This window comes from Ovis aries, chromosome 3, assembly GCF_016772045.2.
Source record: "Ovis aries strain OAR_USU_Benz2616 breed Rambouillet chromosome 3, ARS-UI_Ramb_v3.0, whole genome shotgun sequence".
Lineage (NCBI taxonomy): Eukaryota > Metazoa > Chordata > Mammalia > Artiodactyla > Bovidae > Ovis > Ovis aries.
Window position 1 is genome coordinate 99,095,876 of NC_056056.1, and position 13,937 is coordinate 99,109,812.

General features: G+C 42.7%; 1 protein-coding gene across 1 annotated transcript in view; it reads right to left on the reverse strand.

Annotated features, from left to right (window-relative positions):
* Positions 1-13,937, reverse strand: part of SLC9A2 (solute carrier family 9 member A2) — an 89,412-nt gene that overhangs the window by 11,348 nt on the left and 64,127 nt on the right. The window contains exons 6-8 of the mRNA XM_027967037.2: positions 12,810-12,899; positions 12,119-12,189; positions 3,331-3,492 (exon numbers count right to left, since the gene is read on the reverse strand). Of these exons, the coding sequence (XP_027822838.1) occupies positions 3,331-3,492; positions 12,119-12,189; positions 12,810-12,899 (323 nt within the window). The remainder of the gene's footprint in view (positions 1-3,330; positions 3,493-12,118; positions 12,190-12,809; positions 12,900-13,937) is intronic.

Below are 13,937 nucleotides of genomic sequence, written 5' to 3' on the forward strand. Positions count from 1 at the left end.
AATAGGTCTCTTTTTTCCCCTCTGAGTATGTTTAAGATTTTCCCTTTGTATTTATGATTTTCAGCAGTTTTATGAACCTGTATCTACATTTGGTTCTCTCCTTATCTAATCTGCTTGAGGCTGTCAGAATTCATGTCTTCTGTCTGTTTGGGGAGATCCTCAGTAAATATTACTTAAGACATTGTTTCTACCAGTTTTGCTCTCATCTCCTTCTGGAGCTTTTCAGTATATATGAATGTAGCCCATATATTTCTCACTTTCTTTTTCATCTTTTTTTTTTCATACTGTTTTTCATTCTGGTCTTTCCTTCTGTCCTATCTTTCAATTAATTCCTTTTCTCTTCAACTTTATCTAGTCCGCTTTGATAGCTGTCAAATGAGATCCTAAATTTAGTTACTTTATTTTCAGCTCAAATACTTCACTTTGGTCTTTTTTGTTTCTATAATCTCCATGACAATGCCCAAAGTGTCAATGCCAGTTCCTTTCCTTAAACATGTTTTTATTTCTATTTTAAAGTCCCTGTCTGACAATTCAGTGATCTGAATCCCTTTTGTGTCGACTCTTATTTTATATTTTGTTGACTGTTTCTCAGTGTTTTCAGTCACATTTCCTGTCTACTCATATGCTTGGTTATTTTGGATTGAGTATGAGACATATATAAAACAATCATGGGGATACATTAATGCTCTTTACAATCTTATTTTCTTCCAGAGAACATTTAAACTTACTTCTCTTGAGCAGCTGAGATAGAGGCAATCTCAGTCTCTGATGATTTAAACAGTCAAGAATTGAGATAATTATAGGCTGGGCCTCTTTCCCTTGAGGGTTAAGGTGTAGGATTTTGAAGTAAAAAACCTACAGCTGAGTACATACAAATGGTCCTCCTTCTTGGTAGGTTCTGAATTCTAATTTTATTCTCTAAGACCAATTAGTCTGTCAAAAACCCTGTTGTAGCTTTTTAGACTCTTAAGACACGTTCTCCAAATTCCAGACAGAAAATAGCAATAAACACCAGTTCTATCCTCTTGAACTTCCCTCTTTTTTGACTTCTAGCCAAGAAATTCCTCACTGTATGGATACTGTCCAGCTTTCCAGCAGATATTTAAAATATATTTTGTCCTTTGCCTCTGGTTTTCTCAGTGGTTTGGTCTGACTCAGTTCATTATTGCCAGAAATATGATGCCTTACTGCCTCTCTTTTTCGCTTCTATCCTCCTCCAAAGAAAACACTTCAGAAGAGGTGGAATACTGAGCATGGCAGTCATTTACCCATGTAAATGATATGTAACTATCCATCAATTTTTGCTACCCACTTCCCTAACCCTAAACCTTTGCCTTTACTCCACTTTAGACTGGCTTCAAGATGAACTGTGAACAGAGGCAAAGCTGAGATTTCCTTCTTCTATGACCACGAAGTCAATGACTCCCTTCTGAGAAGCTGGATAGTTGAATTATTTTGTGCTGCACCCACAAAAAGAACAGTGCCTAAGAAAGATCATAAATGGTAAACCTGGAGTAAACTTCAAGGAGCAAGTATACCCCCATTTTCTACTTGAAGAAACTCAATCTCAGGGAAACAGATGGACCCGCTTAAGGTCACACAGTGAGTTATTTGCAGAGCTGGGACTATAAATCAGACATTCTGCTCAATCACCGCTATTTCCAGTGCCATATAATGCCTTTATTTCTGAGTCATCCTGACCACTACTACTTTTTACTCTGGATTGTGTAAACTACAATAATTTTTATAGGGGACTATCATCCTAGTGAAAATCACAGTTTTTATGGTTGGGTGTGATTTGGAGTTTCTTTCATTTCAACCCTTCCAGAGCTAGCATTTTAATTTAGGTGACACTTTGCTGAAACGAGCTTCAAGCCCCTCAATGAAAGAAGAAATTATCGTGACCTGAAATTTGTCATGTAGAGGAGGAATGATGCTTCCGTGATAAACTCATTGGCTAATTTGCTGACAGTATTTATTATTCTGCTATGGATTTGCTAGAAGTGTTTAAGTCACTTTACATCGTGGATATTCATCTTCTCGTTTTTAAGATTAGGGAGACAGACTAGGTCAATGCATCTCAATACTGGATTCCTTATTATAAACTTCTGAAAGTTTACATATCTTTTTATTAGAAATAATTGCTTTACAATGCTGTGTTAGTTTCTGCTGCACAACATCGTGAATCAGCTATATGTGTGCATTTATCCCCTCCCTCTTGGACCTCCCTCTCACCCGCCTCATATCCCACTCCTCTAGGTCATCACAGAGCACGGAGCTGAGCTCCCCGTGCTATCCAGCAGCTTCCCGCCAGCTATCTATCCCATGCATATAAATCAGAGCTACTCTCTCAATTCATCCCACCCTCTCCTGCCCCCTCTGTAGTCACAAGTCCATTCTCTATGTTGGCATGTCTGTTCCTGGCCTGCAAATAGATTTATCAGTACCATTTTCTAGATTCCATATATCCAGGCTAATACGTGGTATTTGTTTTTCTCTAACTTAACTTCATTCTGTATGACAGGCTCTAGGTTCATACACATCACTTATATATAAAAAACCTATACCTAAGCCTCAACACCAGAGATCCTGATTTTATTGGTCTAGGTGGGGCCCAGGCATGTGTGTTATTTAAATGCTCCTACAGTATTTCCAATGCACAGCCTGTGTTGAGTACCTCTGCACGAGATCGCCACTACGTGTTCTTTCCAAGCCTTAAATTATGACTCTGTGAATAATCCATGAGGAAATAGCTATGTAATTACATGCATCTTTATAACTGCAAATCATAACACACCTTAAACTATTCCATTTCAAAATCCTTGCTAAAGAGGCTTTACTTTCAGAACACACTGAACTGTCCAAAGCAAATACAATAAATACGTAATCATCCTAAACATGACCAGGTACTTTCTGACTGGTCCATTCTACGATAACATGGTGTGACAGGACAAGACATGGCATAATGTAAAATAAAGGACACACTTCCAGGTTTTCACATTTTAACCAGTAGCTCTTTCTGCTGTGAGGTCTTGTCAAATTTCTTATTATTGCTGGTTTCACAAAACTATAAGTACCTACTTAGCAATAAGTTGCTCAGATGCTCAGTCGAGTCCGACTCTCTGCAACCTCATGGACTGTAGCCCACTGGGCTTCTATGTCCATGGGATTTTCCAGGCAAGAATACTGGAGTGGTTTGCCATTTCCTCCTCCAGGGGATCTTCCTGACTCAGGGATTGAACCTGTTTCTCTTGCACTGGCAGGTAGGTTCTTTTACCACTGAGGTACTTGGGAAGCCACACTAACTTCTATTTTCAAATTAGGACTTACTTTAAAGATGCAAAAGAAGGAACGGTGCTTATCATCCCAGTTTCTGCCATCTCGATGGCATGTTTTATTTCAAGCTTTTTGTATAAAGATACAATGCTTGACTTGGGTTGGTTCTCCCGAATCAAAAGCTTCCGCAGGTACTTGTCATCAAACTTCTTAAACCTGGAAATAACCAAAATCAAAACTTCAATTAATTAACATGACACTGGTTAAGAAAAAAAATCTGTTTTTACCAATAAAATAATTTCCACTACTCCCAGGTGAAAAACATAGTAGCAGTGTTTAGTTAGTCTGATCATTGTATTTATTTTTATAGGTACATACCTGAATATATAGAGACCACATATTAGTATATGTTTGTTTTAACCATACAAAGAACATTTAAAGAACCTGCCAGCCAATACAGGAGACGCAAGAGACATCAGCTTGATCCCTGGGTCAGAGAAGATCCCCTGGAAAAGGGAATGCCCTTCTCCAGTATTTTTGCCTGGAGAATTCCATGGACAGAGGAACCTGACGGGCTACAGCCCATGGGTTCACAAAGAGCCAGACATGACTGAGTGACTAACACTTTCACTTTTCATGCCCAAGACTCCCAAGTGTATGTCTCCGGCTCCGACTTCTCTCCCAAACCCCAGAAACGAGTATCCAGACTCCTGCTCAACTTCTCCACTTGGACATCTCAAACTTGGTATGCTCTAATGGATCTTCTCCCAAGTCATCCCCATTTCAGTTAGCGACCACACCATTTGGTCCAAAACCCTGATGTCATCTCTGATTCTTTGCCTTCTCTCATATTCCACATTATGGCCTGAACTGTGTTCCCCCCAAAATCCATATGTTACAGTCCTGGTCCCCAGGACCTCAGAATGTGACCGTATTTGGAGACAGCTGATTAAGTTAAAGTGAGGCCATTAATGGGCCTGAATCCAATATGACCGGTGTGTGTATTGTAAGAGGAAATTCAGACACAGACATGTAAAGAGAGAAGACGGTGTGAAGAGGCAGGAAAAAGGACATCCACAAGCCAAGAAAGGATGCCTGGAGCAGACCTTTCCCTCTCAGTTCCAAAGGAACCAGTTTCACTGACATCTTGTTCTTGGACTTCCAGCCCCTAGAACTATGAGAAAATAAACTCCTATTTAAGGCACGAACATGTGGCACTTGGCGACAGCAGCTCTGGGAAACGAATACCCTACCTCCCCTCTCTCAACAACTGCTGTGGGTCCCACCATTACAATATACACAAAAGCTAATCATTCTCCTGCCATTGCCCTGGGCCCAGCAGCGCGTGCTAAGTCGCGATAGTCATGTCCAACTCTGTGCAACCCCATGGACTGCAGCCCCCAGGCTCCTCTGTCCGTGGGATTCTCCAGGCAAGGCCCCCAGGCTCCTCTGTCCATGGGATTCTCCAGGCAAGGCCCCCAGGCTCCTCTGCCCATGGGATTCTCCAGGCAAGAACACTGGAGTGGGCTGCCATGCCCTCCTCCAGGGGACCTTCCCAGCCCAGGGATGGAACCCACGTCTCCTCTGTCTCCTGCATTGGCAGAAGGGTTCTTTACCACTAGCGCCACCTGAGCATTACCATGTCTCAATGGGTTATTGCAACAGGCACCAAATTGGTTTTCCTGCTTCTGCCACTGTTTCTATAGCCTGTCCTTGATGCAAACCAGCTGCTGCTCCTAAGCCGCTTCAGCCGTGCCCAACTCTTTGCTACCCCATGGATTGTGGCCCACTAGGCTCTTCTGTCCATGGGGATACTCCAGGCAAGAATACTGGAGTGGGTTGTCATGCCCTTCCCCAGGGGATCTTCCCAACCTAGAGAGAGAACCAGTGTCTCTTACGTCTCCTGCACTGGCAAACAGGTTCTTTACCACTAATGCCACAGGGATCCCATTAAAGTGTAAATCAAGGACTTCCCTGGTGGCCCAGTGGTTGAGAATCTGCCTGCCAATGCAGGGGATATGGGTTCGATCCCTGGCCAGAAAAGGTCCCACATGCTAAGCCAGTGCACTGCAAGTAGTGTTTGGGCACTACTGAGCCCAAGCATTGCAACTATGGAAACTGAAGCCCGTGCACCTAGATCTCATGCTCTGCAACAAGACAGGCCACCAGGGCGAGAGGCTCACGCACCAACTGGAGAGTGGCACCCACTCGTTGCAAGTAGAGAAAGCCCACACAGCAATGAAGACCCAGCACAGCCAAAAATAAATAACAAATAAATAAAATTCTCAATAAAAAAGAAGGCAAACCACGCCACTCCTCTGCCTCTCACTGAGTACAAGTACAATGACCTGGAGGCCCTACACCACTTGGAGCTGCCTGCCTCAGGCTGTGTGATGCTCTAACTCAGGTCCAGCCTCTCTGAGGCCGCCCCTGTCCCAGAAACATGCCAGCCCTGCTCCTACCTCGGGGTCTCTGTACCTACTACTCCTTCATTCAGGAACAGTCGTCCCCAAATACCTGCAGGGCTTGTTCTCAGACCTCCTCTAAGTCTTTTCTTGAAGGTCATTTTCTCACAAGAGCCTTTCCTATCTACCCCACTAGAACTGCACTCCAGAACTTGCTCTTCCTCTTCCCAGACACATTTTCCAGTTTTCCTGTCTTACCAGTGTCCAGGACACTGCCAGGTGCTTTGTAAGCTTAGAGGCAGACCGGTGCCATTCCTCCCTGGACCCACACCCTGTAACAGATCAGGTTACTTGGTGATGCCCTTCCACCATGGCTGAGGTGACCTGCTCAGTCCTGCCTCCTGCCACTGAGATCAATAATGTCAACCTTCTTTGGTCAATGGGCAGTTAGGAGACACGATGTTGAGAGCAGAGGCTATGAATGGGCTTGCTCACTGGAGCTCACTTCTTATGCTGCCACATGGCATGAGAGGGATGTACACGGAGTGACTCCTTGGTCCCAGGACAAAGGTGAATGTCCCATGGAGCAGAGTTAAGTGACCCCACTTACATCAGAGAAGGGCAGCCAGGATCAGCTGATGACCCACTAATGCTCTGAAGCTGGAGCAAGACCTGGCCAGATGAGCTGACTCTCTGCCTCCTAACTTAAGTACTTTATTTCCTTTTTCTGATGCAAAAAGTAAATGTATTTCATTTTATTTTTTCCTATCAAAAATAATACATTTTCTTAAGCAGCATCATAGATTCTGAAGACATTTGTGCAGCATGTTCACGTGATGATAGAAGATGAATGCCTTCTGCATATGTCACCCTGAATTTGGTTCTTTGTGAAATATTGATTACTTTTTCCCCTTTGCTTTTGAGGGATTTTTTTATTCTTTATTTTTAATTGGCGTATAATCGCTTCACAATGCTGTGTTAGTTTCTCCTGTACACCAACGTGAATCAGCTATAACAAGTGACTGCTCCTGTAAGCAGTCGAATATTGAGTTGGTTTGTGTATAACTATTACGCCAATATTCAAGTGAATCAGGATGCTGCTGCTGCTGCTGCTGCTGCTGCTAAGTCACTTCAGTCGTGTCCGACCCTGTGTGACCCCATAGACGGCAGCCCACCAGGCTCCCCCATCCTTGGGATTCTCCAGGCAAGAACACTGGAGGGGGTTGCCATTTCCTTCTCCAGTGCATGAAAGTGAAAAGTGAAAGGGAAGTCACTCAGTCGTGTCCGACTCTTTGCGAACCCATGGACCGCAGCCTACCAGGCTTCCCTGTCCATAAGATTTTCCAGGCAAGAGTACTGGAGTGGGGTGCTATCGCCTTCTCTAAATCAGGATGCACTAAATATTTTATGAGAAAAAAATCAGTGTGTTACAGTGATCACTGTAAGTCCAAGGTGGTTTATAGCCACACCTGTGCTAGGAAAGTGAACAATGTTAAGCTACATTCATGATACTAGTCCTTTGCTCCAAATACGGGAGAGCTAAGAACAACTGCAGAAAGCTATCTTGAAAGAGTTTTGCTATTGACTGGTCACCACACAAAACACCGGGCCTATTTATGTCTAAGTTTATTTTGAATTTCACGTGAAGCTCACTGAACTAGGACACCGGGCAGCAACACAGCACCTTTTCAAACTTGTATTAATATTATTGCTGTTGTTGTTTTAGTTTTCTTTCTTTCTTTCTTTTTTTTTTTTCTTTGCCCAGTTGTGTCTGACTCTTTGCAACCTCATGGACTGCAGCCCTCCAGCCTCCTCTGTCCATAGCATTCTCCAGGCAAGAATCCCAGAGTGGATTGCCATTTTCTACTCCAGGGGATCTTCCTGACCCAAGGATCAATTCCACACCTCCTGCACTGGTGGGTGGACTGTTTACCACTGTGCCACCCGGGAAGCCCAACTAGAGATTCACGAAAATAATAAACATTAAAGACAGTCACATCTGACCTATGCAGTGTAGGATTTATACCCTTTCTTTGCTCTATCTCCATACTTTTCATTTCTCCACCAAGCTACACATAGGTGGCTTTTTTACTATCATCAGACAACTTTTGCCAAACATGAGAAACATCCTTACTGCACGACCCTTTCATTTCATTTTCAAAGGGTCAAATGGCTCAAGGACCGTCTGGAAGGACCGTTAGAAATCCACAGTAAAAGGATTTCAGAGGGAAGAGCAGGATACCCAGCACACCTGCAACAGTCGCTTGTTTTTTATGCCACTTTTGTAACATCTACAGTTATGTACAGACGAGAAATGAGATCTGAGGACTCACTTCAAGAATGGCCTGTGTCAGCATCAAATCCCTTCACACAAACTTCTGTACTCTACCTGTAGTGCACAGTGTGGCTGACAACCCAGAAAATTGTTTGTATTTACCTGGAAAACTTCATGCATGCACATATGTAAGGCTTCCTACATTTCTTCACTGAAGTATGTAACTGTGGAGAAAGTGTCAGGTATGCCGCAATATTACCTTCCAGACGTGAATCAAAGGCGGCCCCACCATGTTTTGTATTTATGGTCCAATTAGCCCAGAGCTTACAGATGTCTGCCCAGAACAGACTCATATATAGAGATGAGGTGTCTTTGCCTAGAAGGCAGGATGAAGCTAGACTTTCTCTAGTCCTTCACCTTCTGGACCAAATCACATGATCACAGGGCTCACCTCTTCCATCACCTACCACTGCCCCAGGGGCAACCAACCTCATTCCTGCACCATATCTATGCTTCCTTCTGTCTGGACATCAGAGGAGTGGGATAAATCTTTAGTTCAGTCTCCCCTTGGTAAAAGGACAAACTGCTCTGGATTACCATGCTCACTTATCACTTCAGAAAAGGACTGATATGATGCAAGAGAAAGAAAAGTGGTTGGGTTGAAAGGGATGCTAAAAATGGATAAAGGCATGGGGCTTCCCTGGGGGCTCAGAAAGTACAGAATCCATCTGCAATGCAGGAGACCTGGGTTCAATCCCTAAGTCAGGAAGATCCCTTGGAGAAAGAAATGGCTCCCCACTCCAGTGTTCCTGCCTGGAGAATTCCACGGACAGTGGAGCCTGGCGGGCTACAGTCAATGAGGTTGCAAAGAGTTGGACACAACTGAATGACTCACTTTCATGCAAACAACAAAGAACAAGAGGCAGAAAAGCCTGTATCATGGGCTTGGCATAGACATCCAGAGACCTAAAGCAGGATGATGTAGGGAGTTACAGCAGGGTTTTCTGCTCTGCCTCCTGCCTCCAAAAAAGTGAATACCACCAAGACAATTGGCCTTTTGTTTCATGTTTTTACAGCAGAGATTTTAATTCACTTTATTTTATTACTAAGTGCTCCCATCTCACTAATCACGTACTCTGTTCATACAAACAAAATATTTTTCCTTTAGTTACGAAGGAAGGCTATGTCCAGGAGCCTCTGTACATTAGCAAACAACATGGTCAGGCTTGTGACTGTTGTGCCAGCACTTATAGCCTCTATAACTCATTACTTAATGATGCCACGCACACACACCCCTGTTTGCTGTGTGACTGTTTACTTGCCTTTACTATATTGCAAAATTTTAAAGGCCCAAGTCTATGGCTTCTACTTCTCTTGTAGTCCACTGTCATGTCAGAACATGTGAGCAAACAGTAAGCACTCAAAAATGTACTTATGTTAAATTATGTAAATTGGTACACTGGTAAACTTCATGTAAATTTGCAAGGGGGTGGAAATCTGCTTAAAAGTTAGGAAAGAAAAGACAAGAGGTTGAACAGGGATCTACCAACTATATCTTGGGACCTGTCTGTCGCTCTTCAAGGACCAGCTGAAACACCCTCCTTCAAAAGTCTTTCCCAGACAGTGATGTGCCAGCAAATTTAACACATGTATGATTTGTAGCATTTGTCAGTTCCCTGGTTCACTGCCCCCATAACTGAGTCAAGTCACCAACGTGGATGGCAATGACTTAGATACACACAGTCAGCTCCCATCAGCCCATGGGAGCTGCTCCTGTACCACACGGGTCCTAACCCTGCTATTAGAATTAATCCTTATTTCTTGATCCTGCAAGTCTGTGTTTCAGTATATGTTAAAGTGTGCACCTAATTCTGCTTGGTAGTGTACCACTTGCATTTCAGCCATAAGATCCTTGAGAAAGGTTCTGACTCTTTATTATCATACATGTATACACACTGTGTGGATCACAACAAACTGTGGAAAATTCTGAAAGAGATGGGAATACCTGCCTCTTGAGAAACCTGAATGCAGGTCAGGAAGCAACAGTTAGAACTAGACATGGAACAACAGACTGGTTCCAAATAGTAAAGGAGTACGTCAAGGCTGTATATTGTCACCCTGCTTATTTAACTTATATGCAGAGTACATCGTGAGAAACGCTGGGCTAGAAGAAGCACAAGCTGGAATCAAGATTGCCGGGAGAAATATCAATAACCTCAGATATGCAGATGACACCACCCTTATGGCAGAAAGTGAAGAGGAACTAAAAAGCCTCTTGATGAAAGTGAAAGAGGAGAGTGAAAAAGTTGGCTTAAAGCTCAACATTCAGAAAACGAAGATCTAGTCCCATCACTTCATGGGAAATAGATGGGGAAACAGTGGAAATAGTGTCAGACTTTATTTTTGGGGGCTCCAAAATCACCACAGATGGTGATTGCAGCCATGAAATTAAAAGACGCTTACTCCTTGGAAGGAAAATTATGACCAACCTAGATAGCATATTCAAAAGCAGAGACATTACTTTGCCAAGAAAGGTCCGTCTAGTCAAGGCTATGGTTTTTCCAGTGGTCATGTATGGATGAGAGTTGAACTGTGAAGAAAGCTGAGCGCCGAAGAATTGATACTGCCGAAGAATTGATACTTTTGAACTGTGGTGTTGGAGAAGACTCTTGAGAGTTCCTTGGACTGCAAGGAGATCCAATCAGTCCGTTCTAAACGAGATCCATCCTGGGTGTTCTTTGGAAGGACTGATGCTAAAGCTGAAACTCCAGTACTCTGGCCACCTCATGCGAAGAGTTGACTCATTGGAAAAGACTGATGCTGGGAGGGATTGGGGCCAGGAGGAGAAAGGGATGACAGAGGATGAGATGGCTGGATGGTATTACTGACTCGATGGACGTGAATTTAAGTGAACTCTGGGAGTTGGTGATGGACAGGGAGGCCTGGCGTGCTGCAATTCATGGGGCTGCAAAGAGTCAGACATGACTGAGCGACTGAACTGAACTGAACTGATACACATACATATATGTGTGTGTGTGTGTGTGTGTGTGTATGTACATATAAATTATATATTAGCTTAGACAGTAAAGAATCTGCCTGCAATGCAGGAGATCCAGGTTTGATACCTAGGTTGGGAAGATCTCCTGGAGAAGGAAACGGCAACCCACTCCAGTATTCTTGCCTGGAAAATCCATGACAGGCTACAGTCATGGGGTCACAAGAGTTGGACACAACTTAGCAACTAAACCACCACATAAATTATATATACATAGAAAGAGATACACATTTACGTGTGTGCGTGCACGTTTAGTCATGTCCAATTCTTTGCGATCCCATGGACTATAGCCCACCAGGCTTCTTTGTCCATGGAATTCTTCAGGCAAAAATGCTGGAGTGGGTTGCCATTTCTTCCTCCAGGGGATCTTCTCAACCCAGGGATCAAACTCATTGGCATGCAGATTCTTTACTACTGCGCCACCTGGGAAGCCCACACATCTATGTAAATGCACATAATTTTTCAGAGAAGTGTAACTTTAAAAATATTTGCTATTTTTGCAAGTCTATGTATCTCCTGAGGTGCTCTGGAGCTCTGCATTTGACAAAGCCCCTCAACATGTGTGGGAGAACAGACAGTATTGAAACCCCCAGTTTTAAACCAAACAGACTGCATTCCTCGGCCTCCCCCACAGTAAGAAATGCCCATATAATTAGTCCTGGTCATGCAAGGCCAGGCCATGTGATTCAACTGGAAGAACTGAGTGAGGCCTCTGATAACTCTGATTAGGAGGAAGCTAGTACATATTCTTTGTCTCTTTGTTGACTTTCTTCCTGGAATCTGCACATAAGAGCTAGTGCCACAGCAGCCATTTTTGGTCTGAAAGGCAACCTTGGAAATGGAGGTTCTTGGTGGAGGAAGGGTCCTGGGACCATAAGGAGTCTGTGGAGCATAATTCACCTGTTAACGGTACAGTGCCTACCTGATACTTACATAAGAGAGAAATAAGCTTCTACCTTGTTAAAGCTACTATTGTTCTAAGCTTCTATGAGAGCCAAACTTGATCTTAAAGGACAGACTATGGCACAATAGGAAAGATCTGAAAAATAACACAAGCCAATGTGACCTGCTCCCAGACTGATCCAGAGCCACTTAAACCCTTCTTACTTGTCTCTCCAAAAGTTGTGACCCCAATGACCACAAACATCTTCAATCCCGGTCTTCACGTGATCAAAAAACTAAAACAGAAAAAGCCAGCTGGTTGATTAATTTTTACCTGAAATCAGTCATTTCTGTTTCTATTTACAGAAATTATTAATTCCTACTTACAGAAATGATAGTGATTATTTCTGTGTGTAGAAATTATAACTATAGAAATTTATAGAATTCTAATAGAAATACTACTACTATTTCTATCATGCCTAAACTTCAAAGATGCTGATACTTTTTGGTTTTGGTTTGCTTGAGTTTTAACTGAAAACAAATAAGACAACAATTCATCTTCAAACAAATTCATGAGATGTTTGTCATATCGATAATTAGAATTCATATTTTTAACACAATAGTTTGTACTTTTGGAAACTATGAAATATGGTCACAATTTTCCAGTAGAAACATTTCAGGCTGAAGTAAGGGCTAAAAGGGGATTCCTTGTCCCTGTATTCCTGCAGCTGTACACATGGGGGGCTATGTTCATTATACCCTCAATTCACCTCTTCCTCAGCCCACCCCCCGCACCCCATCACCCTCTGCCAGTTACCTCTTCTTCAGGAAGTGAGACCATGGTGTCAAGCTGTCTGACTTAATCCCATAATTTTCCCTTTAACCATTCAAATTGATCTGCTATATTAACACCTACCCGACAATGGATTTCCTCACTGACAGCTTGCTGTTTCTTATTGGACCTCTTAACATCAAGGAACTCCACCAGTGGTCGGATAGTTATTCCCTGCACAAAAGAAGGGGGGAGGAAAACCTTATAAAATTCAAGAATAATTTGTAACCTCCTAGTACTTGATAACCAACAAAAGATACCCTGCCCCCAAGACTTAACGGAGCATAAGTAACATTTTGTTAATTTCTCCTTCCTCTTTAAAAGCTGGCATATTTTCAGAGGGCCATGTCCCAAAAGCTGCTACTGCAAACAAAATGTGGACAGAACGCAAGAAACTGAAAATGTGATACTCTGTCAGTCTAAGAAAAGGAAAATCCTAAGAAATAATAAAGGCTCATCCAGTTCAGAGGAATCGTCTACTTGTCTTATTCACAGAAAACATTTCAATGATCCATTCATTAATCTGTTAAACAATCTGAATTGAGCTTTTACGGTGTCCATGTCAGAGAGATGGACAGTTAAGAACCTCAGCTTGAGGATGTCATAGTCTTGTGAGGAGAACGATACACACAAAACAGTTAACAAAGTAGAAGCAGGAAGAGAGGGATTCACAGAGAGCAGGTCAAGGAAGGCTCTGTAGAAAGGTAACCCTGGATCTGAACTTACAAGATGTTGCGCTGCTGTGCTGACTTGTGTCTGACTCTGTGACTCCATGGACCATAGCCCGCCAGGCTCCCCTGCCCGTGGGGATTCTCCAGGCAAGAATACTGGAGTGGGTTGCCATTTCCTCCTCCCAGGGATATTCCTGACTCAGGAATCAAACCTGTGTCTCCTGCATTGGCAGGTAGATTCTTTATCACTGAGCCACCTGGGAAGCCCATTATGTACATAATACTATATAAATACTAAATATATATATATATATATAATTATACACTCTCTGCATATGCATGAAATATATAATCCTACTTATGAAATGCACAAAACCTTTACAAAGAGAACTATAAATGTAATTAAAGGATACTGAAAATATTTGAGTTTTAAAAAGACACATTTGCTAGATAGCATTATATAACACCATCATGATAACAATTTTATCTCAATGTATATGCAATACAATTCCAGTCACATGTTCCAAAGGATTTTAAACAG